Source organism: Coffea arabica, chromosome 11c (genome assembly GCF_036785885.1).
Source record: "Coffea arabica cultivar ET-39 chromosome 11c, Coffea Arabica ET-39 HiFi, whole genome shotgun sequence".
Lineage (NCBI taxonomy): Eukaryota > Viridiplantae > Streptophyta > Magnoliopsida > Gentianales > Rubiaceae > Coffea > Coffea arabica.
The window spans coordinates 37871262-37898923 of NC_092330.1; the positions used below are offsets into that span (position 1 = coordinate 37871262).

At 35.4% G+C, this 27662-nt stretch overlaps 2 protein-coding genes and 1 long non-coding RNA gene across 3 annotated transcripts; 1 reads left to right on the forward strand and 2 right to left on the reverse strand.

The window, feature by feature from the left end:
- Window positions 1–4458: 4458 nt before the first annotated feature.
- On the reverse strand, window positions 4459–6714 carry LOC140016976 (uncharacterized). Its single transcript, XR_011823261.1, has 4 exons — window positions 5228–6714; window positions 5005–5146; window positions 4791–4925; window positions 4459–4708 (listed from the first exon to the last, which is right to left on the reverse strand). It is a non-coding gene; the product is annotated as an uncharacterized lncRNA (long non-coding RNA).
- Window positions 6715–11725: 5011 nt separating this feature from the next.
- LOC113717144 (uncharacterized protein At4g22758-like) lies at window positions 11726–13473 on the forward strand. The gene is made up of 2 exons (XM_027241809.2): window positions 11726–12504; window positions 13044–13473. The coding sequence occupies exons 1-2, from the start codon at window positions 12273–12275 to the stop codon at window positions 13226–13228; spliced, it is 417 nt and encodes a 138-aa protein (XP_027097610.1). The 5' UTR covers window positions 11726–12272; the 3' UTR covers window positions 13229–13473.
- Window positions 13474–25767: 12294 nt separating this feature from the next.
- LOC140016576 (uncharacterized) lies at window positions 25768–27057 on the reverse strand. The gene is made up of 3 exons (XM_072070140.1): window positions 26973–27057; window positions 26799–26863; window positions 25768–26463 (listed from the first exon to the last, which is right to left on the reverse strand). Exons 1-3 carry the CDS (start codon window positions 27055–27057, stop codon window positions 25768–25770), a joined length of 846 nt encoding a protein of 281 aa, XP_071926241.1.
- Between the last annotated feature and the right edge of the window lie 605 nt (window positions 27058–27662).

Genomic DNA, 27662 nt, shown 5'->3' on the forward strand with positions numbered 1-27662 from the left:
TGTATTTTTCTCTTATTATTTTTTTACTAGTTTATGGTTGCTAATATTTCGTATTTTGGTGATAGACTGGATTTTATTTCTAGAAAGGGTAATGAGACTTGTGTTTTTTTTTTTCTAGTGATTGATGGGTTGTTACAACTTGTGAAACTTATTATGTACCAACATATGCCCTGTATTTCAAAATGACCTGAGCGCTCTAATCAATACCTTTGGAGATTTTTTACCCCAATATCGAACGTGGTATAACCCGTATTCAAACGGATATGATCAAGGATGATAGAACAACTCCAACTTTAATTATGCAATAGAGCCAAGATATTTTTAACATCAATATCAACAGCAACAGCCATCATCCACGTCAAGTATGTCTCTTGAAGAAATGATAAAGTCATTAGTTGCTAACACATATCGATTTCAACAGGAGACAGAAATGAACATTCGTGACATAAGGAATCAACTGTGTCTGATGGCATCTAGAGTGACGCAATTGGCTTCTCGCATGTGTGAAAAATTATCCTCACAAACCATCATCGACCTTAAAGAAGATGAGAATGTAATTGTCCTGACAAGTGACATGGAATTGCAAGAGTCTCAAAAAAATGGATTTAAAGATGCTGTTGAAACGAAAATTGAAGTGCAAGGAATGAGACCTCAACATCAAATCGTTCAAGTGAATGAATCCAGTGAACAATTTCCAAATGCGATGACACCTCCTCCATTCCTTATTCAGTATTTTTTTGACTCTTATTCTTTAATTCATGTTAGTGAGATTGACATTACTATACCAGAAGATTTTGAGTTTCATGACAGGAATAAGTTAAGAATGGCGATGGCAAAATATCTTGAACCAATAAGTACGCGTGATGGGGGAGTGAGTGAAGAATTAAAATTATGATTGATTAGTTTGGCGACATCTACTAGTCAATGAAAGACCGTAGCTTGTGTGCTCAAGAATTATTTTATTTACGAGGGCTATCGGGATTATATAGAGGATGAAACACTAAAACGAGTCACAAGATTTTATTCTCTTTGAACAAACATGATAATGTCTAACAAAAAACATTAAAGAAAAGCGTTTATTGGGTGATAACCCAATTCAATTTTTAATTTATTTTCATTATTAGTTTTACATTATTTATCTTAGATTTTCAAATTTGGTGTGTTTAATTTTCGTTTTTGATGTTTTCTTTGTCCTCCAGACATGACGTGCCCCCGTCAAAAGGGCACATGCTAATGAGCAAGTTCTTAAGTTCCTCATCAGAAGAATTCTTGCCCACATGACGTGCCCATATCAACTCGTCTGCAGAGTACTTTCTTTGATTTTGGAGTAGATTGACCGACATGACGTACCCGCATCAACAAGATACGTGGTAATGTGTAATTCTCAAGTCATTTATCAGAAGGGTTCCTACCGTCATGACGTGCCCACATCATGTTCTAAGAAAAGGTAAAAAAAAATGAAAAATTTTTTTCTTTCTTTTCTTTTCCTTTTCCTTTCTTCTTCCTTTTCTTTTTTCTTTCTTTCTTTCTCTCTTCTTTTTCTTTCTTTCTTTCTTCCATCCTTCTCCATTCGAACCCTACGCCCACCACCACTAACCGTCAACATGCGTCGTACGTCGTCTATGGCAAGTCATAAAAGGTTAAGCCACTTGCCGCTCCAACCATCTTTTGTTTCTCCACGCACAGCCGTCGTCCAACAAGAAGAAAACAAAGCCGCTGTTATACCATTTGCCTCAATTCCGATTAACTTTTGAAGATTTATGTTGCGGATTAGATAGGTTGAGGCTATCTTGGTTGGACTAAATTACTATTGCTGATGCTTGTTAGACAAAGGCACATTCCTAAGTCTAAGACCACTACATGAGTTGTCGAGTTGAAGCATCTGCGTGGGCGAGTTCACTAAATGGATAGTTGGTTGGCCAACGTTGAGCTCCACACGTCATTTGCTCCTCACTCGTAACTGTTCGCGATCCCCCAGTTATCAGGGATGTTTCGTTATCCCCATTACCTTTCTTTTATCTTTATTTTACATTGGGAACAATGTAAGATTTAGGTGTGGGGGGGGGAGTCGTATTTGGTAGTATATTGGAAAAGTGTGAACATAGACATTTTTGTTGGATTTTTTTGTTCGATTCTTTTTTTAATTTTATCCAATTTTTGCATATCTTTGTATATATTTGTGGTTGTTTTTGAAATACGATGGTTAGATGTGTCAAAATTTTCTATTGTTAAGGTTTTATATGCTAATAGGTCAAGCATGACATTGTTAAGTTTAAAAGGTATTTCTTTGGTGAATATTTAGAATTTTGTGACTTTTGTATTTTTTGGTTAACTTCTCTAAGTATTATAAATATTTGTCTACAATTTTTTGTGTAAATTGATTTAGCTATTAATCTTGGTTCTTTATGTTTAAGAAATGAAGCGGATTTTTGTGATTTTTAATTTTAATTTGATGCTTATTTATAAATAGTATTTGACTATACTCCGCTAGTATCGTTGTCTAGTAATCGAAAATTTTCACCACAAGTGTCGACTTTCGTATCAAAAAGCGACGATAATTATGAGTATGTGATTTTAAACGATAAGGGTTGAGTAACTGTTCTCCTTTATTTGATAAATGTCGGAGTTCGCGTTAAAAGGTTTGAATGGCTAAGAACTAAACATTTTTCTTGAAAGAAAAAATAGGGTTTTGTTAAGAGTGAAAAAAAATAAAACAAAAAAATGTATGAGATTGTGGATGGTTACTTTAGCCTGCTGATCCATGAAGATTAATGTTGAGATTTTGCTTAATAGTTGAACTATTTGCTGAAAAATGCTGGTTGAATATTTTATATTCTTAAATTAGTTAATTAGGAATTGGAAAAGTCTTTGATTTTAAAAGCTAATTGGAGAGATATTTTTTGGAGACTAACCACTAATACTTGACATGTATTTTAATTGTATCTTGGCAATAAAAAATTTGAGCAATAGCCATTATTTGAATTTGATTGTTTGATTTGTTGTTCTCATGCTTAAGGACAAGTATGATTTAGATGTGACAGAAATTAATAGGTTGCATTTTTGTCTTTAATTTTATGATTATTTTCCTTGATTTTAGCCAAATATTGTTTTAATTGATAGATTTTACTTATATTTGGTCAATGATACTAATTGTAGGAAAAAAGAGCAAAACGTGACAAAAAAAAGACATTTTCCAACTAATTTGGTGGTAGCACATTCGAGTCCAGAAAATTCGGAAATTTATTGCGCAAGGAGATTTTCTAGTTCGAGTCAAATATGGATATCTTTAGAGGGAGATTTGGAAGACTTGAATTTTCATTATTAGTTTTATGGTTGAATTAGGAAACTTGGAACATTTTCTTTTACGGTTTCTTTTCTATTTAGGAAACGAGTTTTTTTTTTTTTACTTAGTAGTAGATTTCAATTAGGAAACTAGGGAGAAAAAGGAAGCTGGATTTTCGTGTGATTAGGAGTTAGCCAACAACGTTTTCGAGGATAACTTCTTGAAGTATGACGGCCAACACTAGTTTTAGGGGATTCTTCTTATCTTTCGTAGTTAGAGGAGAAAACCATACGCAATTGTTATCAAGGGAATCCTACGGATTTCCCTTGAGGATGTGTAGTTAAATCTCCTTTTTCTAGTCTAAGATCAACTTGAAGATGTGGTGCCAAACATATGTGAGATCGAATTAATTTTATTTATTTCTTTTATTCATTGGTATTCGTATGTTTTCTGGTTTAATTTTTTATGATTGTTTTGTTATTTGAATATCAAGAACCCGATATTCAAGTTAACCTAATAATGTATTGCCAATTAAACTAGTTAAATTCGTAATTGTTTGATTGGTTAATACCAATGGCGACTAGTGTGATTGGTCCCGTGTTAGAAAAATGTATGATCTAATTTAAACAAACTCTCATAGCAGATTTGTTGGTTAGAGTTGGGTTTTTCTAATTCTTAATGCAATTGAGGAATTGAATTCTACGGTCGTACCTAGGGTTATTTTTTGATTAGGAAAATAGTTAACGGTCATACCTTGACTATCGAAAAAGTAAGGAAAGATTGGTTGTTTATCATGTGTATGGTAACTATAACCAATCTATTAATGGATAATTGAATTATCTTTGCATCAATGATCAGTTGAATGGACCGTGTATGAAAAGTTGCATCTTTGACTAGAGTCGTATCTGCTGTTGATTAATTCCTATTTATTTCCGTTAGTTATTCATTAGTTGGTTAATTAATTGTTTTTATATGTTCATAAAATCCCGCATACTTTGAATTCTAGAAGAAACGAATTATTCCCAATGCCTGTGGATTCGACGCTGCTCTCCACTATATACTAAATTTGTATTTTTCTTGAGTAGGTAATTATTATTGTACAGATTCGATACCTGTCAACCTTCATAGTTTGCTTCAAGATCTCTTAGCAACTTAGACCAAAAATAATTACCCACAAAGACCACTAATTCATTTTCTAAGAAACCAAAATACATACGACTCTTTACAGAATAGAGCTTATGATGCATACAACAACGTTCATAGTTGAGCATATAAAGATGAGGATACATGCCTGAGTCATCTTTTGCAATTGGGTCTGGAGCAAAAATAGAATAAATCCTCTTGAGAAGACCTGTGGATGCTCCATTGCTAGGGTCCAATGCGCACCGATGAAGACCCAACTCAAATAATGCTACATTATATTCCCTGCAAATGAAAGAATACTAGCTGACCTCTAATAAGAGAGTGATTTATAACAAATAATGAGAAAAACAATAGTATATCCAACCTCATCTAGCAGAATCAAACTAGCATCAAGAGCACCAAGTAGAATGTGGTTATCATGCAACCACTCTAAAAACTTCGCTAACTGAAGCGCCACTTTCATTCGCTCATCCCAGTCAAAGTTATCTAAATTTGATCACTGATAACATAACTTAAAAAATACTACCGTGAAATCTATTTCCATGACAAAGCAAACAATGTGTAGGTGAGCAAAGTACCGAAGTTGAGCTTATGAGACAAGACTCTATCAGCTTTAGCTTCCTATACCACTGCAAGCTTCTTGTCAAAGCAATATCCAATCAGGTTCACCAAATTGTCATGTCCTTTCAATTCCTTTTGGATAAGTCGATTGAGTTCAGCCTATCATACAAAGCCTTGATTACTAGCTACCATTAAAATCTGATAATTTAACTCAAGCAAAACTAAAAAATGTGTACATACAGAGAATATAGAAGGATAAACAGGATACTGATCTTTGCTACCAGGCATTTGGTAAAAATCCCACGTCTTCACCAGCACTTGTTGGGTTCTTGAACTTAGCCGAATATTACCTCTGTACAAGCTACCACACAAAGTTTTTTGAACAAAGTTCTCTTTCTTGAACCCATCAGTAATCTCGTTCAACATAGAGAAGTCACAATATTTTATAGTATCCAAGTCCTTGCCATCAATTTTGTTTCTAAGCAATGCATTTGTGAGTAGATTAGACACAAAGGCAATACAGAAAAGCAAGCAAAAGTAAATAGAAGATGGTAAAACAGATCCTGAAAATAGCAAAGGAGATGGAACTAAAACAACAAATTCAACAAATTTTAAAATACTAAGTATAAGATAAATATTAAAACTATATGATATCAGAATGGTTACTCTTACACAATACAGCGATTAGCTAGTTCTCAACAAATGTTATCCGGATGGATGGTGACAAAGTATCTATCATATGAGAATCCCTTAGCCAATCTCCTTTTCAGAACATCAATCTAGCTTCTTTTTTTTTTTTTTTGGTTCTTTGTTCCAGTCCCTGAGAAAAGAAAACGGAAAAACAGGAAATCTGTTGTGATAGAAATTCCAGTTTGTAGTAGGAAATCGTTTATTCCTTCTTGGTGTCTTACTTCCTTTCAGTTTCTATCTAGTGTGTTGCTTCGCTTAGTCTCTGTTTTCTTTTCTCATTTTCTTAATTCATAACTTTTCTCTGTTCGTGTGTTACTGCATCTTGGTCACTGCCTCCCTGTAGTTAGCCTTTACAGAGGACATTTCGACTCTCTTGATTTCTTCTTTTCCACAGGGTTGGCTGAGTTAGATCTCGGGCATTTACAGTTGAGTGGTTTGGAATACCCCAACCACTTAGAGGTTTTCACTACTGTACTTTGCGATTAAGGTGCAAACAAATAGTACTGTTTACTTTGCCTTTTGCATTCGTTACACATCAGTTTATAAACAAAAAATTAAGATAAAAGGGAATCTAATAAATTTCCTGGCTAGCTCGCCTAGCTAATTGCTTCGGCATCATGAATTCTCATCCTTACCATGTGTTGCAAGTGTGGCTTGGATAATTAATCAGTGGCCGTAACAGGCGAGAGGAAAATTCAGGTGAGGGATGAAGACACTGGCATGGAAATTGAACTGACAGTACCACAACGGAAGAAACAGATGAGTGACTGATCATCACTAATGAGGTAACTCACCAAGTTGAGGCGGAGGGAACCAGCCTTAATAGGTCCCCCAATACTCAATGAGAGCTCTGGTGTGAGCTATCAAAGTATTAGGTTTTGCTGGAAACTCCTTGACCATTTTCCAGCTCAAGAAAGTCTCTAGACTCCACTCCCCACGCATTATTTTCTTGTGTGAAACTAAAAAAAATAGGTTGGCTTCTATGGAAAGAGTAAGAAAGAAAAGATTCCAATATGATGATTGTTTTATGATTAAGACCATGGGAAATTGGGAAGGGCAGGTGGTATGGCGGTCTACTGGAATATCAGCATTGAAGTTACGGATATTATTGCTAACTTTCCTTTTACAATAGAAATCAAGGTGGAAGACAATATGGGGAATAATCAGTGGTGGCCAGTAGGAATCCATGCAAGCTGTGATGACAGAACTAGAAGGGAACAACAGAAAGTGCTCAATGGGAAATTGGGACGGGCAGAAGTTCAAATCATGGTGGAATCCATGAGAATTCAAAGTAATAACATTGGTGGTATAAACTTACAGAATATAATAAATCGGATCCTAAAATAGCAAAGAACATTCCCTTAACCCGTGTGAACTGCATTTTTTGAAAACTTCTTGGAGAAAAATTACTGTGGCACTTTCTCCAAAATCGGATCCGAAAATAGCAAAGAACATTCTCTTAACCCGTGTGAACTGCATTTTTTGAAGACTTCTTGTAGCACTTTCTCCAAAATATCACAATCCAAAGCCTTTAGTTTATGAGGTGTGAACAATAATCAGATATCAGAACCATTCTAGAATTAGAGATTCCAATTTACATGTGGTTATGGTGCAACCATCCACAAGCTTTGCCAATTGGAGTGCCACTTCCATTTGTTTGTTGTGATCAAATTTTTCTAGATTGAGTTTACAGACAACATTAGCATGAAAAGCAAAACACAGAGCAGAAAAGGTGCAGATGAGTCGAGTACCAAAGTCAAGCCTATTGGACAACAATTTATCGACTTCAGAGTTTGGATTAGATTCACAAACAAATGCTAGCTTCTTTTGAAAGCAATATGAGCTTTACCAAATTAACATGCGCCTTCATCGCTCTGTACATGAATAACTGCATTCAGCCTGGTTGTTCTACAAATCGTCCATGGAACTAACTCAAATCAATAATAACATGGATACATGCACAGAATCTGCAAGGATGCACAACATAGTCTTAAAGTGGCACCTATATATACGGACAATCATGGTATGACACTTCCTAGTTGTATAATCTTTGGGATGTTCAGCTTTTTAAGCTATTAACATGTTTGCTATCGCGATCACCACATCAAGAAGAAAAGAAACCGAACCATATCATCATCCACGTTGCAGAGACAAAAAAAAAATAAGAATATTTGATTTTAACTCCTTTAAGCATGATTATCAGAAGACTGATAATTGGAATATAGTGAAAGGACTAGAAATATATAGAAGTATGGTGAAATTGTTCAATAAGATGAGATCTAAAACACCAACAAAATGGGAACCTTGTAACTTAGGGTGCATTTAATAAAATTGAAAATTGAAATATGAAATCTGAATCAATTAAATTATTGAATTGTTAAGTACTAAATTTGATGTGCTTGATTGTATATCATATTAAGTGACAAACAAATAGCTTATCACTTATTTTTAGGAAAAAATTTTGTTTAAAAAATTTAGTACTATTTAATTAATTCAAATATTCAATTTTAGTTGTCATATGTTTCTGACATATTAAAATCTAAATCCATTGAGCACTAAATGGGTTTATCAAACAAGGTTTTGTACTTTTGTACTAAAGCACCACATTGCACCTAAAAATTTTATTTCCCCTCACTTGTCCTTTTGTACTAAACCTGACACACTTCACATTGCACCAATAGGATTGGCTCTTGCATTATCAACCTAGCAAAACAGATATAGCTAATGGATTTAAAGCACCACATGGTTTTGTCTGCTGTAATTTCTCAACTATTATTGATTCGATGTATGAATAACTATGACCATAAAAGACTTCAGTCTTTGCCGAGTCGAAAGTCAAGAGTTCAAATCTTACCTTTTATTATTTTAAGTTTTTTAAAATCGTATGATCCGATAGTGATTCAGTTTCCGTTGATTCTCTTTAACTCAGTTAAATCACCTCTCTAAAATAGGCTAGAATAGAATTGTAAGAGTAGTGTAAGAGTAGAGTAGAAGGTGACAATTGATTTAAAAAAAAAAAAAAAAGGATAGGAAATCATGGAACTTCATGGTGTGAACACAATTCCTTGTGTGTTACATTTGGTCAATCCTCGTACATATGATTGATTTTATTGGAATAAAAATAGATTTACATTGACGACAAGAATCCCCGAGACAGGAAGTTTCACATGGTATCACATTCTTGAATGTGCAATCAGATTCAGTGTATAATAGAGATTTCTTTCTCGTAGAATTCTCATATCTCCAATTTGGCATCTTAAATGCTATATGAAGGTCACCACACAAGCATTTGTAGTTGCTCTAATTCATGTGGAAGCGTTCTAGCCTTTGAAATAGTTTACCAATATAAAACATAATCATAATGCGAATCTGGGTTCTCATACATATTTTAATTGGTCAAATTCTAAATAGTTTCAATTACAAAATACCCCCTAAAAATACATAATTCTCACTTTGCAACATTTACTATCCAATTGATTCAATCCGCAACCTATTTCGATAATATCCAATGTAATACAATCATTCTAACGCCAACTTCAATGATTAGTTGAGTTCAGCAGAAAAATGTATACTTTGAGGTCATAGCTCTCCAAAAGTTGTAATTTAGAAATTTTTTTTGGGGCAAAGAGTGTGTTTATATTCTCATTTTTATGAGCATATGATCACACTTCTCCCAAGTTTTTCCTTTCAATAAGGCTACAAATGATAACTTTGGGTGCAATCCGTGCCTATAAAATATAACATAATATGGATTCAATTTTTGAGTGTGTTCGGTTCGTTGTCTCATAGTATTAAGAAAGGCTGAAAATTTTGTGGAGCTGATTACTCTAAAGAAATTGAACATTATGGGAGCAAACTCCAAATTATATTTTCATGCTATGTTATGTCCACATGAACATAATGCATATATATATATATATATCCAATAGGGTAAAGTGTTATAAGATGCATATATATCCTAAGATGCATATATATCCAATAGGGTAAAGTGTTATAAGTTACCGAATGTTTTCAAAATCTCATCTAATTCACTATACCTTTTTTTTTGGTCACACCTAATAGCCCACTAAACACTTGAAATGCTCCATTTTTATCATTTTGTCTAATGAATCATTTAGACCAAAGGGACTATGCTCACATGAGGTGCTGAGGCATTAGCGACTTTTTACTACATTAAAGTTACACTAAATGGGGTTAAATTGCAAAACTACGGAAAACTAGTTACAAATACAAAAGAAGAGAAAAATTTAGGGACTTGAATACAATTTTTGAAACCCATTTTTCATAATACCCGTGACGAAACAATGATTGCAGGTGGATGGGTTTTCTTAAAATCTGAAAGCAAAACGCTACTGTCTCTTGTTGCTTCTGCCGTCGGGACCCTTACCGGCACATGGTCACCAAAGCTAGGCATAAAAAGTCCTATGGTCTTAGGTTTTATTCAACCCAGAAAACATTATTGATTCTTTGATGAATTAAGTTTGATTTATTTCAAAGATTTATTTATGAGTAAATCTTATATACACTGATGGTGTATACGCTATCACGTTTGGACATACGATATATATGTAAAATTTGAATTTTAAATTCAAATTCAAATTATATGTCATGCATCTAATGAAAGTGTATACACTGTCAATGTATAAAAAACTAATCCTTTATTTAAAATAAATCTTATATATACCGACGGTGTATACACTATCACGGTTGGATATACGATACATATATAAAATTTGAATTTTAAATTCAAATTCAAATTATATGCCATGCATCTAATTGTGTTAATATGATGATTTTAATGTAATTATAAATGAATTTTTACATGGTTAAAAAAATAAAATAATAAAAAAGAAAGATAATCGATGGACAGTAATGCCCTCGAGCTACGGTTCATCACTTGAATGGGTAAGATGCCAAAAATGTACCATAAATATCATGTGCACAATAAATGTACCCTTTTTTATATAAAAAATATTGTAAAATTTTTTTGATGTGATATATATGAAATATAAATGTGATTAAAAAATGTATTTATGATATTATGAAGATAATAATATATCCAAACAAACCTCCTGTTTCTTAATCGAATTATTAGATGGAGTTGTCAAAATGAAGCACTTGAGGATTTTGGTGCACTAATTGAAATTATAGTGAGTTAGTTGAAATTATGAAAAATTTGGTGACCTTACACATTATCTTTGTAAAATTTGCATATTTTAGCCAAGAACTTTTCATACTTCTAAAATAAAAATCATAAAATAGTTGTAACTAAATAATGGATTTTTTCTAACGGGTGCTTTTATGGCAGTCATTAACACATCTAGCATTCACCTAATCTACTACATATATATATATATATACACATACATACATATACATACATATTAACAATTATTATAAATAAAAATCATAAAATAGTTGTAACTAAATAATGAATTTTTCTAACAAGTGCCTTTATGGTAGTCATTAAACATATGTATATATATACACACACACACACATATATTAACAATTATTATTTTCTCTTGCATTTATATGCTTTTTTTTTATTTAATCTTACTTACCTTCGCTTATATTTATTTACTTTTCTCAATTAATTTTATATTTTTAAAAATAGAATACCTGAAATATATTTTAACAGATATTCACAAACCGCTAAATAAAATGTGATACTAGTCCAGCTAGCAATAACTAACTAATCTCCTAATTAACTAATCTCCTAATGACAATTGACACCATAAAACCTCAATACAAACATTCAAGAGTTGGAGATATGTTTGATACGCAGAAGTCACCAACCCCTCAAAACCTCATTAAACGCTAAAACACACGATAATAAAGAAATTAAAACATGAGAAAATTATGCCATCTTTCAATCAGTAACTAATCCCAGCAAAGTGTCCTGTACTCAACCGACGGGTAATTGCTCTGAGTTTTCCTGATAGTAGCCAAGTCGGTTCATGAACCGCACAGGGTCGGCTGGGCCTGGATGTTACCACAGTTTTCTCAACTAACTCGCAATACAAGTCACGGATTTTTATCAAAGTCAAGAAGCCACAAAACAAAACGCAAACAAACAAACCCTAACCCTAGAAGCAAAACGCCAATCCACCTCTTATCTCTTTCCTGCTATAAAATCCATCATTCTTTTCACAATCCTTTCGTAGCAATCCCCTCTTCCTTAAGAGGTAAATAAACAAAACCCTTCTTCTGGTTTTGAGAAAATCTCCCATTTGGCAATTCAATCGAAAAATCCAGTCTTTTTCGTTGGTTTTCAGTTTTGGGCTATTGTGAATGGTGGAAATCTTTGATAATTTGTTAATGATCTCCCTTTGCCGTCAAAGAAGGGGGGTCTCTTCTTCTTTATTGACATCCTTCTGCTTTGGCTTTGGATCTTGCAAAGAAGGCTGGTATTACCGCTGCCTCGGCGTCGACCCTTGAAAACAGGGAAAAGCTGATTTTTTTTTTTCATCCACATCCCTCTAAATTCTTCCGATTATATTCCTCAATTCTTCAATTTTCCTCAAGGGATTTGATAAAACTTTTCTGGGTTCGTTTTATTTTCGAGAAAAAAGCTTAAAAAAAAGCTAGAAAAATGTTGCTGCAGAAGAAGAAAACTCAGGGGGCGGCGAAGGGGAATAGGCTTCTGATAAGCATTACTGTAATGGGGTCTGCTGGTCCGATCCGATTTGTGGTGAATGAGGAGGAGCTTGTGGCGGCCGTAATTGATACTGCTCTGAAATCTTATGCACGTGAGGGTCGTCTCCCTGTTCTCGGCACTGATCTCAATAATTTCATGCTTTATTGCCCCTGTGCCACCACTGAAGGTAATCTTTTAATTCTATCTGATCCAAATGAAATTCTAGCACAGATTATTAGGTTGTTGGTTGATTTTTTTCAGCTGGAATTTTCATAGAAGATGGATCCTTGTAGGTCTAGGATTCTGTAGTAGGTACTAAAAGTTAATAGATATTGGCTTCTGGCTTTTGATTTTAGGTGCATTTTCCTATTTGATTTGTGGGTTATTTCTGGAATTGTTGTTTAGATGAACTAATCTAGTTTGGGAATGAAATTGAGCAATGTTTGTGGTGAGTCTGGTCTGGTTTCTGATTGCCAAAATGTAAGTTTGTACTACTGAATTCTGTATTGGACAGAGCTATGTCAGTAAAACTTGAAATTGGTGGTTTTGGGCTCTGCATTGTCACTTTGAGAGATGCTTTGTTTCATTAGGTTCGTAGTGAGTCTGCTGAAATGGTTGTTGGATTGTTGTTTCTGTTCTACTGATTGACAATTGTATTTGCTTGGTTTCATTGCAGCTTTAATAATTCATGTTCTCTGATAATTCATGGTCTCCGTGTGATTGCAGCTTTGAGTCCATGGGAGACAATTGGTTCTCTTGGATTTCGCAACTTCATGCTGTGCAAGAAGCCAGAGACTCAGAAGATGAGTGGTGATGGCAATCAGACTTCTCCCTCTATGTCTAGGAAGAGTTCTGGAAATTGGAAGGCATGGTTTAATAAATCACTCAATCTCAAAGTTTCTTCTCATTGAATTGAAGATGTAAGAGCGGGCTTGTGGTTTGAAAGTTGTTGGCAAGTTTGGAGTTTTCTACTTTTGTCGCCGTGTTGGCGCAGTAGCCTTTTTTTTCGGTGTCTTGGTGATTTCAGTTGGTCTATGTCCTTGTCGAAGAATAAAGTTGAAGAATTGTTGGTTTTACCCACTAATGTGAGATGTTTTGTTATCAATCTGTTGTTGACATTTCTATCAATTCCATCATTTCTTTGGGATCCTTTGAATATCGTTTGTTTGGATTGATCAATTTTTCCAATTTTTTTCCCCTGCATTATACACGCCTTATAATCGCCTATTTTATCTTTCTAACTAATTTCATATACATCAAATCCCTACAAGTGCTATGGTGTTATTCTGGGAAATTTGCTTGCTTCTTTCTGATGATTTGTAGAATTGACAGTGATAAACTGGTGCGTATAATGTTCTGTGCTGTGAGATGGTTATGCTTGTTGGAGCCTTGAATGTTTTAGAGTTTAGCTCTTCATGGCACAGGATCTGAACTTGCTGTTCAGAGTTCCCAAGAAGCAAAGATGCAGGCCTGAGCACGCCTATTCAGGTGCAATGCTGCTAATGTTCAACCAATCAACCATTCTAATTCTTGGGCAGTTTCAACGTCGGTTTACCAGGATCTTTGTGGGTATATTCTTTTTTCAGTAGTAGCTAGAAGTTTGAATCGTGCCTTCCAAGTTAAAAAGGAATTGGATTCCTATAGAACTTCTATTAGAATGCTCACTTCTGGTGTCCTTTTGGGTGTGAACGATAAAAAGATGCTCAATTGTAGCATTAATGTTGACTAAATTCGCTTTGTGACCGAGCAATATAGTCGGCAAAGCAGGAATAAATAACCAACCACTGCTTTTACTTTGAATGTGATGGCGGGTGCCATGTGGGATTGTCTTCTATTGAAACAAGTAGCAGATCTTTTCAAGAATATTTGCTTGGCTGGTAATTAACTAACAAACCATATTTAAATAATTGCAATTACAAGGCAGGATTAATTGACTAATCTACACAGCTACAAGGTCAAACGTAAATATTTTAAATTAAAGCTCAAAAAATTTTCAAATGAAAGCTTTAAGGTTGTGAAAGGCGGCTAGGTCAGGTTAGGGTGGGATGATGGACATTAGATAACACGACTAATCAAGGTTTGGAGGGTCAATGCCTTCAATTGATTTAACTATAATGAAAGCTTTTTAAAGCCTATTATTGTTAGGGATAATTTCAGAAACCTCAACTGAAACCTCCCTTGAGGTTTCTGACAATTGCACTCGGCTCCCCTTGGGTTTAAAAAATTACACATACCTTCCTTGACATGGTAAAATACCTATAATGCTCACTACTTAGTAGACAATTTTAAATTTAAGGCAACAAATTTACAAAACCTAAAAAAAAAAAATTCTATTTTTCTATCTCTTGTCTATTTTCTAGTTAATATAATTTCTTTTTATTATCTTCAGTTTTGTGGATATTAGCAAATTGAATTACAAAATATACAAAGGGGATAGATTATGTGTCAAACTAGAAAGAAATAAAGAGACTTGCAGTGATAGAAAAATAAATAATGAAATTGATGATTGAAATAGGAAAAAGAACTAAAGATGTGGAATTTGTCATATTTTGTTTATTATTAAGGAAAATTTTTATAAAATGTCAATAATTACATAATGATTTCTTTCATTGGATTAGAAATTTTTTATTATGATTTTATTGTGGAGGTAGAATTTATTCTCAACTTTTGTGATATTAATATTTTTAAAGCCATAGAAGAATTGTAATGGTGGTTCTAAGTCAAATTAGCTTATATGGAAAAGATATTTAAGCATTGATATTTAATATGGGGGTATAAAATTGGTTGTCAATAGGGTTTTGTATGTTTTTTTTTATCGTGGAAAGTATTGATATTATATTTGCAATTTGAGATCTTTTGGATGGTTACTTGTTTTTAGAACTTATGCTTGAATGGTTGTTAGGGATTTACCTTGTTGATTTATGCAAAGTATGGAAAAAAATGATTGAGTATACTATATTTTTTTTTCTCAGTTTTGTACAAAAGGACAATTTAGGATTTTTGAAAGAAGATATAAGTTCTTGGACCTACATTTTTAAAACCTAAGGGGAGCTCTTTATAATTGTGAGAAACCTGAGGGGAGGTTTGTCAAATTATCCCTTATTATTATTATGGCCATTGAAGCCATTAACACCTTGCAATAAATGGACCATGGAGTCGTACTAAGTACTTGTACCTTGTACCCTACCGACCTACCTGGGTCCGACTTGCGCACTGAAAAGCAATATCCATCATTCGTTTTCTTTTTTTTTTTTTTCTCAGAAATGGTGGTGATATTTCTAGTCACAGGCATCAAATTTCTAGTTTTCCAGCCCTCTATATTGTTTACTAGAAAATATTATGAATAAATACTAGACTAGATGAAATCATAGATGCTAAAGAGTTGACCTATCTATTAAGTCTATCATATGCTCCCAGTTTTTCAATGTTATTGAATCTTAATTTGATGGTTACGATAAAATTAGCCCCTGGAATTTGACAAGGCGTATTATTGAGTATGAAATCTAGACCTCTTTCGAGGATATGACAGTACAATTGCATTCTTGCTTATCTTCAAACCAAGTGTCTATTTTTGAAAGGGATGAAGGGATAGATAACCACAAGTAAACGGAGCTTATCCATGATATTCTTGATACTACAGTCGACTTTCTTTCATTGGTTTGGCTTCCATGTTGTGCTGCATTCAATTCATAGGACCCATTTTTGAGATAAGCGAATGGATTGCAGCAATATATTTCTATCGTTTCAGAAAAAAAAAAAAAAGAATGGATTGCAGCATTGTAGACAAATTAGAAGCATTTATGAATTTTGTTGACTCTCCAATAGAGTGAAGAGTCAAAATAGAGGAGCCTTTTGTTGTTTTTTCTGAATTTTGGGCTATTAGACATTGCATTCAGTCGCAGTCGCAGTGTAAATGTATATAATTCGACCATCTAACCAAAGAATATAGTTGCCCACATGTCAAAGGCTTCTTCATGAGTTTTTATTCATATTTGGTCAGAAAAATATTATTCATTTACTTATCTTGTCATTTGATAAGTTGGTTTGTGCCTTCTACTACTTCTAATAGGCTATGAGCTAGATCTGAATCGTTCTCAACGAGTTCATAAGAACAAACTAACTAAGCACGATCTAATTTTGCTAGAAGAATTTAATATGATCCTTGACTCAATGTAACAAAAATCATGAAAAACCGTAAAGACTCTAAGCATGCTTAATTTCAACATTATGGATTTGATGTTTCTTGTAATCTTAGTGGTAACTTAGACAACAGATTGAGTGATGAATAGTCTTTCCCCAAATTTGGTTACAGATTGGAGCAGCCAAGTTTTCAATAACATGGTACTGTCTATATACCTTTGCTTGGGCATATAATTGATGAACTTGGTATTACGTCTCTTGGCAATTGGATTTGTGGGGATGATTAGTACTTTGAAGGTTTAGTATGGCCTGCAAGTTCCCGTCGGTGAGGAGGAGGAGAAGGGGGGGGGGGGGGTGGGTTGCAAAGATAAACAGAGTATAGATAAGTCATGGGTCGTATACAAGATTCTACATATATTTAGTCGTTTCCATGCAGATGTACGAAATATACATTTGTTTAGATTGCCGGAAAGATCGATTTTGATGGATGCAAATGTCCTTTTCCCTCTTGAAAAGCATGGGTGCACATGCGTCTGGTTTCGGAGTTTGTCGGGTATTTGGCTCTTTTGAGCAGGCAAAAAGATCAACCGTGCCGCGTTTGGTTTCACAAAATATTCTCCATTTCCGTTTTCCAGCCATCTATGCTCTGTTTGGATTAACTGTTTTTGAAAGTATTTTTGAAATATTTTACTGTAGTAATATATATGAAAAACTTTTACTATAAATATTTTTTGTTATATTTTTGGAGAGGTTTTTAGAAGATATTTTGGGGTATTTTTTAAAATCAAAATATTTTAATGGTATTTTTTAAAAATTATTACTACCACCCACAATCACAACCACCACCGACACACCCCTCCTTTCTCCTTTCTACTCCCCCTCCTTCCTCCTCCTTCTCCTCCTTTCCCGTACCCCCTGGATCTAGTCGAGACCAGATCGAGGCCGCAATCTGGTCGTGGCTAGATTGTAACTAGAAAGTTGAGACCTTTTGGTAGTGACCAGATGCCTCGACCAGATCGAGAGGGGAGAGGAGGGACGAAGGTGGCGGAGAAGGGAAGGGGAGGAGGAAGAGGGAGGGGGAGGAGAGAGGAGGAGGGAAGGATTGGTGGCGGTAGTAATGGGTGGTGTAAGAGGTGAAAAATATTGTACAATTTATTTATTTTTTTAAATTTTTTGCGTATATTTGTGAGTTGTTTTTGATATATTACATGGATGAGATGCTTTTTGAGTTATTCTTATTTGTGTATTTCTGTAACATTATATTTAAAAAATAGACCAATCCAAATAGATTGTATATTGTACTAGTGCCCGCCTACCCCCCCCCCCCCTCCCCAACACCCAAAAAAAAATTTTCAGCTCATTAATTGGTGTTGCATCACTAAAAACTTCTTTCATCTTAATTTGGTTTTAAATCGAACTTATAGCTAGTGTAACGTTCTTCTACAATTAGATGGCTAATATTTAAAAATCTACAGAACAAGTTATTTTCACGATCGGATATCCTTTTATCAGTATTTGCGTGATTACCTTATCAAATAACATATATATATATATATATATATATATTGGTTTGTGTTTCATCCTTGCAGCATTGCCCAACAGTTGCTGAAATTTAGCACAAAGAGGTTTTATCTGCTTCTTTATTAGCTATATTTTGAAAAGAGATGATTGGTGCACCTTCTTCTCTTAACAGACGTACCTGTACTTGACTTCAAGAATGGGGTTCTCTGATTAAGAATTCGTGAATGGGGCCATTTAGCATATTCCAAGCATATGCATGTTTGTTCATTGATTAACAAAAGAACAAAGACAAGTGGGAAAAAAAAAAAAGTAAATAGGAGATGTAGATAGGCGAAGCTTCGTATATGATACCTCATGGTGGTTGAAGTCAACTTTGTTAAACCTAAACCAGGGTGGCATATTAGACATTGTGGTAGCTTATGTTCTTTATTTATTCTAATCTTAAATATGAATATGTTTGTCTCTATTGTAGCAGAAATAAAGAAACAAAAAAAGCTCTCCAATATGATTGTCCTATTGTAGATTAAATATTAATTTGTCATGTTAGCATACCAAAATGTTGATGCAGCCCTATTTTTTTTTTATTTTTTTTTTTGTTGGTTTTTAAGGAAGGAGGAAAGAACATGATAAGAATGTGGCCATCACCGAAGGTGGGCAGTGGACATGTTTCATGTTTGAATGTTGAATTCTTTTGTAGTAGTTGGTTGTGTTTTATATGCATGTTTTAGTGTCATTCATTCCTTTCTAGAGTTTCTAATTGAATTTTTGGCTTTTTCTTCTTTGCCATTTTCTTCCATCCTTTGACCGTCTTGGATAGTTCTGCTGAATGGAAGCCTGTCTTCCCAGCTTGGCTGCTTGATTTACTGCAAGCAGATTGTAGGGGCAGTTGCCCCAATATTTGTAATCTGGTCTGATATAAATCAAAGTGTTGCCGTTTTGATAAAAAAAAAAAGAAAAAAAGAGTACAGTTGAAGAGGGAGAGAGGCAAAGTAAACAACGTGTAATGAATGAGTACAATTTGCTTTTGATTCTCCTTCTGGACCTAGCTAGAAGTACTCCTAATCCGAGAACTCTAATTAGGACTTTTGTTCAAAAATTTTTGGAAAATTGATAGTAAATTGCTTCCCTCCTCCTCCACCTAGGAGTGTAAACGAGTCGAGTCGAGTTGAATTTTAATCTAATCGAATCGAGTCTCAAATTAATTTTACGAAACTCGAACTCGAACTCGAGTTCGATGAGTTCAAAATGTTAAGTTCGAGCTTAAAAAAATAAAAAAATATTTAATTTTTAAAAATAAAAAATTTATTTTATTTTTAAAATGAATAAAATAATATTTTTTAATAAATAATAAAATATTAGAGATATATATATACATATGTAATTTTACTATTAAAAAAATAAAAAATATATATAATCAAACTCGCGAGCCACTCGCGAGCTAACTAGCTTGGTAATTTTGAGTTCGAGTTCAAGTTCGAGCTCGAGTTCAACTTGATTAACTTGAACTCGACTCGAGCTCGTATTCAAGAATCTATGCTTGGCTGGTAATTAACTAACAAGCCATATTTAAATAATTGTTATTACAAAGCAGGATTAATTGACTAATCTGCACAACTACAAGGTCAAACGTAAATATTTTAAATTAAAGCTTAAAAAATTCTCAAATGAAAGCTTTAAGGCTGTGAAAGACGGCTAGGTCAGGTTAGGGTGGGATGATGGACATTAGATAACGACTAATCAAGGTTTGGAGAGGTCAATACCTTCAATTGATTTAACTATAATTAAAGCTTTTTAAAGCCTATTATTATTAGGGATAATTTTAGAAACCTCCCTTGAGGTTTCTGACAATTGCACTCGGCTCCCCTCGGGATTAAAAAATTACACTTACCTCCCTTGATATAGTAAAATACATTTAATGCTCTCTACTTAGTAGACAATTTTAAATTTAAGGCAACAAATTTACAAAACCTAAAAAAAAAATCTATTTTTCTGTCTCTTATCTATATTCTAGTTAATATAACTTCTTTTTATTATCTTCAATTTTGTGGATATTAGCATATTGAATTACAAAATATACAAAGGGGGTATATTATGTGTCAAAATAGAAGAAAATGAAGAGATTTCGCAGTGATAGAGAAATAAATAATCAAATTGATGATTGAAATAGGAAAAAGAACTAAAGATATGGAATTTGTCATATTTTGTTTATTATTAAGGAAAATTTTTATAAAATATCAATAATTACATAATGATTTCTTTCATTGGATTAGAAATTTTTTATTGTGATTTTATTGTGGAGGTAGAATTTATTCTCAACTTTTCAGATATTAATATTTTTAAAGCCATAGGAGAATTGTAATGGTGGTTCTTGGTCAAATTAGCTTATATGGAAAAGATATTTAAGCATTGATATTTAATATGGGGGTATAAAATTGGTTGTCAATAGGGTTTTGTATGTTTTTTTATCGTGGAAAGTATTGATATTATATATGCAATTTAGGATCTTTTGGATAGTTACTTGCTTTTAGAACTTATGCTTGAATGGTTGTTAGGGATTTAATTTGTTGATTTATGCAAAGTATGGAAAAAAAATGATTGAGTATACTATATTTTTCTTTCTCAGTTTTGTGCAAAAGGACAATTTAGGATTTTTGAAAGAAAATATAAGTTCTTGGACCTACATTTTTAAAACCTAAGGGGAGCTCTTTAAAATTGTGAGAAACCTGAGGGGAGGTTTGTCAAATTATCCCTTATTATTATGGCCATTGAAGCCATTAACACCTTGCAATGGACCATGGATTCGTACTAAGTACTTGTACCTTGTACCCTACCGACCTACATGGGTCCGACTTGCGGACTGAAAAGCAATATCCATCTTTCGTTTTCTTTTTTTTTTTTTTTTTTGCTTAGAAATGGTGATATTTCTAGTCACAGGTATCAAATTTCTAGTTTTCCAGCCCTCTATAATGTTTACTAGAAAATATTATGGATAAATACTAGACTAGATGAAATCATAGATGCTAAAGAGTTGACCTATCTATTAAGTCTATCGTATGCTCCCAGTGTTTCAATGTTATTGAATCTTAATTTGATGGCCACAATAAAATTAGCCCCTGGAATTTGACAAGGCGTATTATTAAGTATGAAATGTAGACCTCTTTCGAGGATATGACAGTACAATTGCATTCTTGCTTATCTTCAAACCAAGTGTCTATTTTTGAAAGGGAAGAAAGGATAGATAACCACAAGTAAACGGAGCTTATCCAGACCTCTTTCAAAGCAAGTGTCTATGAAATTTCAAATTTTCAAGTATCTTTGAGTGATATTCTTGATACTACAGTCGACTTTCTTTCAATGGTTTGGCCTCCATGTTGTGCTGCATTCAATTCATAGGACCCATTTTTGAGACGAACCTGTACTTGACTTCAAGAATGGGGTTCTCTGATTAAGAATTCGTGAAGGGGGCCATTTAGCATATTCTAAGCATATGCATGTTTGTTCCTTGATTAACAAAAGAACAAAGACAAGGGGGAAAAAAAAAGGCAATAGGAGATGTAGATAGGCGAGGCTTCGTATATGATACCTTATGGTAGGTGGTAGGTGAAGTCAAGTTTGTTAAACCTAAACCAGGGTGATATATTAGACATTGTGGTAGCTTATGTTCTTTATTTATTCTAACCTTAAATATGAATATGTTTGTCTCTATTGTAGCAGAAATAAAGAAACAAAAAAAGCTCTCCAATATGATTGTCCTATTGTAGATTAAATATTAATTTGTCATTTTAGCATACCAAAATGTTGATGCAGCCCTATTTTTTTTTTTTTTTTTTCAAGGTAGGAGGAAAGAACATGATAAGAATGTGGCCATCATCGAAGGTGGGCAGTGGACATGTTTCATGTTTGAATGTTGAATTCTTTTGTAGTAGTTGGTTGTGTTTTACATGCATGTTTTAGTGTCATTCATTCCTTTCTAGAGTTTCTAATTGAATTTTTGGCTTTTTCTTCTCTGCCATTTTCTTCCATCCTTTGACTGGCTTGTCCCAATAATTTTTTCAGAAGTGAATACAGTGGAAGAGGGAGAGAGGCAAAGTAAACAACGTGTAATGAATGTGTACAATTTGCTTTTGATTCTCCTTGTGGACCTAGCTAGAAGTACTCCAAATCCGAGAACTCCAATTAGGACTTTTGTTCAAATATTTTTAGAAAATTGATAGTAAATCACTTCCCCCCCTCCACCTAGGGGTGTAAAGGAGTCGAGTCGAGTCGAGTTTTAGCCTAATCGAATCGAGTCTCATATTAATTTTATGAAACTCGAACTCGAGTTCGAACTCGATGAGTTCAAAATGTTAAGCTTGAGCTTGAGCTCGAATTTAAAAAAATAAAAAAATAATTATTTTATTTTTTAAATGAATAAAATAATATTTTTTAACAAATAATAAAATATGAGATATATATATATGTAATTTTACTATTAATATATATATATATATATATATATATATATATATATATATATATATATATATATATATATATATATATATATATATATATATATATATATATATATATATATATATAAAATCAAACTCGCGAGCGGCTCGCGAGCTAACAAGCTTGGTAATTTTGAGTTCGAATTCGAGCTCGAGTTCGACTTGATTAATTCGAACTCGACTCGAGCTCGTATTCGAGCCTCTCACGATCGGCTCACAAGTGATTCGATTCGTTTACAGTCCTACCTCCACCCACCCCTTCTCATATTCAACTGTGTGTGGTACAAGATTCAAAACCCTGAATTTGATAGCAAAAAAAATTCTAAAAACTCTCCCTAATCACTGGATTGATATCTAAAGTCTTTTTTTTTTTTTTAATCAAAACGGCATCAATTTATTAATTGGACTCCAACAGTTACGTAACAGATGGGCAACTGCCCTTACAATCAGCATGAGCAAGCTCAAGCAACCAGCCTGGGAAGCTAACCTTCCATTCGGCAGAACATTCCAATTGTAATGCTTTCTTAGCTAAAGAATGACTAACAAAGTTGTTTGCCCTTCTAGTATAAGCAAAACAACATTCATCAAAATTTAGTATGAGTTTCTTCAAGTGAGCTATCACTGTGCACCTAATAACCTCTTCATTTACACTATTAAGTTCTCTAACTACCTGCAAACAATCTGATTCGAACTCTACTCGTCTCCATCCATTCTGGTTTGCCACCAACATGGCAAACCTGAGTGCAAGCGCCTCCTCTAACTTTGCATGCGTACATAATGGCCTTGGCACTGCCCAAGCTCCCATCACCTTTCCTTGCCAATTCCTCGCAATGATCCCCCATCCTGCCTTATCCGCTTCTGGACGCAAAGCTGCATCTGAGTTCACTTTAATCCAACCTTCCTTTGGTCTCCCCCAGCCAGATGTTCCTTCGCTCTCCGTCACGCCGCCACCTACTCTCTCCATCTCCGCCTGCTGAATGTCATGGAATTCTCTCCACTCCATTACAGCTTTATGGACTGCTAGTATTGGATCTCTTCTTTTGTTATTAAACTGCACCCCATTTCTTGACTTCCAAATTTGCCACAACAAATTCACCGTAAGCTCAACACGTTCCATCCCTCTCTCCTGTTTCGCTGCATCTTTCAACTTCTCCCACCATAACCAGAATTTGCTCCTAAAGCTTTCCAGACCATCCCAACTTAAAGGAGCAGCCTCCCAGATAGCCTTGGCAGTGCTGCAAAAGAAAAACATAAGCTCCATTGTTTCTGGACTTTCCCCACAGCACCGGCACAAGTAGTTTCCACTGGAGCATCTGTCTCTAATTAGTACGTTTACAGGCAAAATTTCAGTCAAACATTTCCAAATGAAATGTTTTAACTTCTGCTGCACCCTCATCGCCCAGAGAAACTTCCAACTATGAGCTGAGTAGTTTTTGCTGCAACTGGCCATTTCCTTTTTCCCCCTCTCGTCCTCCCTTCTCGTCCTACACTTTGCTAGCTTGTAGCCCGACTTTGCTGTATATACCCCTGTGGTCGACAGTGCCCAGTAGATTTTATCTTTCCCAGGTCGCACACTAAGGGGAATTCGAAGCACTTTCTTTGCATCCTCTCCATTAAAGATCCTATTAACCAGCTCCATGTCCCACCTCCCATCTTGTATAAGCTCACTAACCCTCTGAACCTGAACACCTTCTCCCTCCCTAGCTTTTACCCTTCCATCCCCCACATATGGCAACCACCTATCTGCCCATATATCAATAGTCCTCCCATTTCTCACCAGCTTCCTCATCCCTTCCTCTAACAGCCCCTTTGCTTTCAGCAAACTTTTCCAGCACCATGAATCTGCATTAGAGCTTTCAGTAGTCCAAATCGAAGACCCTTTGAAGTATCTCACTTTTAGTATCTTGCTTACTAACAGATTTGGCTTTGTCAAGATTCTCCAAAGCTGCTTTGCTAACAAAGCTAGATTAAATTCATGCAAATCCCTATAGCCCAATCTCTCTTCCGTCTTTACTTCTGTCAATCTTCCCTACCGCAACTAGTGTATTTTTTGCTCTTGTTCCTTTTGACCCCACCAGAAATTAGCCATCTCTGAGCAAATCTCATCACATAGGCCCTTTGGCAACAGACAACAAGACATCACATACATTGGTAAGGCCATTATAACTGATTTCCGCAAGACCTCTTTCCCAGCTTGATCAATAATCTCTCCTTCCATCCCTTTAGTCGCACTATTATTTTTTGTCTTATAAAATCAAACACTTGTTTCTTAGACCTTCCAATAACAAGGGGCAGTCCCAAATGCCTACCTTGCATTGCCTGTTTCATATCTTGTAGTTCGCCCATCACTTCCGTCCTTTGCCACTCAGCCACATTCCTACCAAAAAACAGTGATGACTTCTCAACATTGATCACCTAGCCTGATGCTCGTTGGTACACCTCCAATATTCTCTTCAGTTCTCCTGCCTCCCTTCCTTTGGCTTGACAGAAAATTAGTGAGTCGTCTGCAAAAAACAAATGAGACAACCTAGGAGCCCCTCTAGCTATCCTCATCCCAGTTAGTTTCCCAGAGTCATTCGACTGCTTAATCGAAGAAGTAAACCCTTCAGCGCGGATTAAAAACAAATATGGGGAAAGGGGATCCCCTTGTCTCAACCCCCTAGTGGGCCTAATAAAACCAGTTTTCTCACCATTAAAATTGACAGCATATGTAACAGTAGTCACACACTCCATGATCCACTGGATCAATGTAGCGCAGAAATCCATTTTCCCCGTTACTTTAGCTAGAAAGATCCATTCAACTCTATCATATGCCTTTGACATATCTAGTTTGATTGCCATATAGCCATTTCGACCAACCCTCTTGTTTTTTAAGGAAGTGGACACTTTCGTGGGCAATCAAGACATTATCTAAAATCTGTCTCCCAGGAACAAAAGCAGATTAGGAGTGACATATACAATGGCGCAAAACACTCTTAAATATGTTTACAATTACTTTAGAGATGACCTTATAAATGACATTACAAAGATTAATAGGTCTAAAATCAGTGATTGTGGAAGGGGAATCAGTTTTGGGTACAAGGCTAATAAGAGTCTCATTTATTGATTTAAGAAGATAGCTAGAGTGAAAGAAACTTTGAACATCATGAACTACATCAGTCTTAACAATGGGCCAGAATTTTTGAAAAAAAAAGTGAGGACATACCATCTGGTCCAGGGGACTTGTTCGGATGCATTGAGAAGACTGCCTAACCAATTTCCTGTTCTGTTACTTTCCTGATCAGCTTAATATTCATCTATTCTGTTATGGCCAGAGGGATGCCTTGCAGGATTTCCGTGAACTCCAGTGGACTCTCTGTTGTAAAAATCTGTTGAAAGTAATCTAAGATCTCCTGCTTGGTTTCCTCCTCATTCCTACACCATTTCTCACCCCTATCCCTCAGAACACTAATCTTGTTCATTTTCCTTCTCCCCATCACTCTTGCATGGAAAAAACTAGTATTCTTATCTCCTTCCTTCAACCAGCTCACCCTTGCTTTCTGGCTCCAGTACAGCTCCTCCCTCCTGTAGGCATCAACTAACTCCCTTTTCAGACGAGCCAGCTTAATCTTATAGCCACTCGGTTTACCTTCCTTCATCTTCCTAATCTCCTCCCTCACCTGTTCTATGTGTTTCCTAGCATTGCAACAACTCCCCTTACTCCATCTAAGCAGATTCATTCTGACATTTTTAATTTTGCACTTCACTCTGAACATCTTAGACCCTGCTTGCTCCTCTTGCCACATCTCCCCAATTACCTTACCTATATCCTCATTCAACATCCATCTCCTATCAAACACAAACATTCTCTTCCACCTCCTCCCCCCTGGTTGTGTATCTAATACCAGCATACAGTGATCAGAGGCTTCGATTTCCACACGCAAACACGTTGCCTTGGCAAACTTCTCTCCCCAGTTTTGAGTTCCCAAAATCCTTTCTATCCTCTCTTTTACCTCTCCCCATTTCCCCAATTATTACACCATGTCCATGGGACTCCATCATATCCAATATCAGTCAGAGCATTACTATTGATGAAAGAGTTAAAAGCCTGGAAACTGACCTCAGCTCTTGGTTTACCCTTCCCATTTCTCCATATTTGAAGTAATGTCATTCAGGTCCTTCATAATAGCCCAATATTTACCCCATAGTGAGCTTCACCTCCTTACAATCTCCTACTGTGCCTTTCTCACACCTGCATCTGAGCTCGAATAAGCACAGATGCACCACCAGTCTATCCTAGTTTACTATCCTCTATCAATAGTTCAATGGTAAAGCTGGTAAACAATACCTTCTTTACGTTCAGCTTCTTCTTCCATATTGCTGCCAGGCCCCCAGCTCTACTAACCGGATCAACTACAAAAACACTATCAAACCTCAGCCATTGCTTCATATTATTCAAATAGCTTGTTTTCTTTTTTGTTTCAGACAAAAAAACTAACACAGGAGAGTGAAGTCTAGTGACCTCTCTCAGCTGGGGAACTGTCAAGGGGCTCTCCACATCTCGGCAGTTCCACACCACAGCCTTTATTCAGACCTTGGAGCCCCATTTAGGGTGGGCTCCACTCCCTCAGCTAACACCATCCAGTCACCACCTCCCTCTATAATCCTGCTTCTCTTCCAGTTTTCACCCCTATCATGCTCTTCTCCCTCCCTCCCACATATTGTCTCCAACTTCCTTTTCCCCTTCCTAGTTCCTGTTTCTTCCGTATTAACCTCGGTTAAAGGTTGCCTCCTACTCACCTCCAGCACCAACCTTTTATATGTCTTATTACTCCCCTGACTTCCTTTTGGTCTGCCCCTTGGCCTCCCTGCCTTCCTTACCCTCTTCTCTCCCTCAGAAATTAAACTGTTTCCTTCACATTCGACTTTCCTGTCACCCTCTAAACCTGTTTAGTCCTCTCCTGCACTCCATCAATCCACATCAGGTCATACATTTCTTCCTTACCGCCTTCCTTATTCCCCGTTCCTCCTGCTCCCTCAAAGTTCCACCTATCTCACTCCCTCTTTCCCCAACTGTCACCCCTTTGCCATCCATCCCTCTCTCCATCCCCTCCAGCTTCCCTTTTCTCTGCTTAGTCTCCTTACTTTCCGCCCTTATCTCTTCCACTTCACCCCTTCCTCCCTCACTCAACCCCTCTGGCCGCACTTTCCC

Coding starts and splice junctions, on each gene's coding strand:
- LOC113717144 (XM_027241809.2), top strand. CDS start 12,273: ATGTTGCTGCAGAAGAAGAAAACTCAGGGGGCGGCGAAGGGGAATAGG. Junction 12,505..13,043: donor CCCCTGTGCCACCACTGAAG/GTAATCTTTTAA, acceptor GTGTGATTGCAG/CTTTGAGTCCATGGGAGACA.
- LOC140016576 (XM_072070140.1), bottom strand. CDS start 27,057: ATGGGGCTCCAAGGTCTGAATAAAGGCTGTGGTGTGGAACTGCCGAGA. Junction 26,864..26,972: donor CAGTTCCCCAGCTGAGAGAG/GTCACTAGACTT, acceptor GTGTTTTTGTAG/TTGATCCGGTTAGTAGAGCT. Junction 26,464..26,798: donor AGAAGCTGAACGTAAAGAAG/GTATTGTTTACC, acceptor AAATGGGGAGAG/GTAAAAGAGAGGATAGAAAG.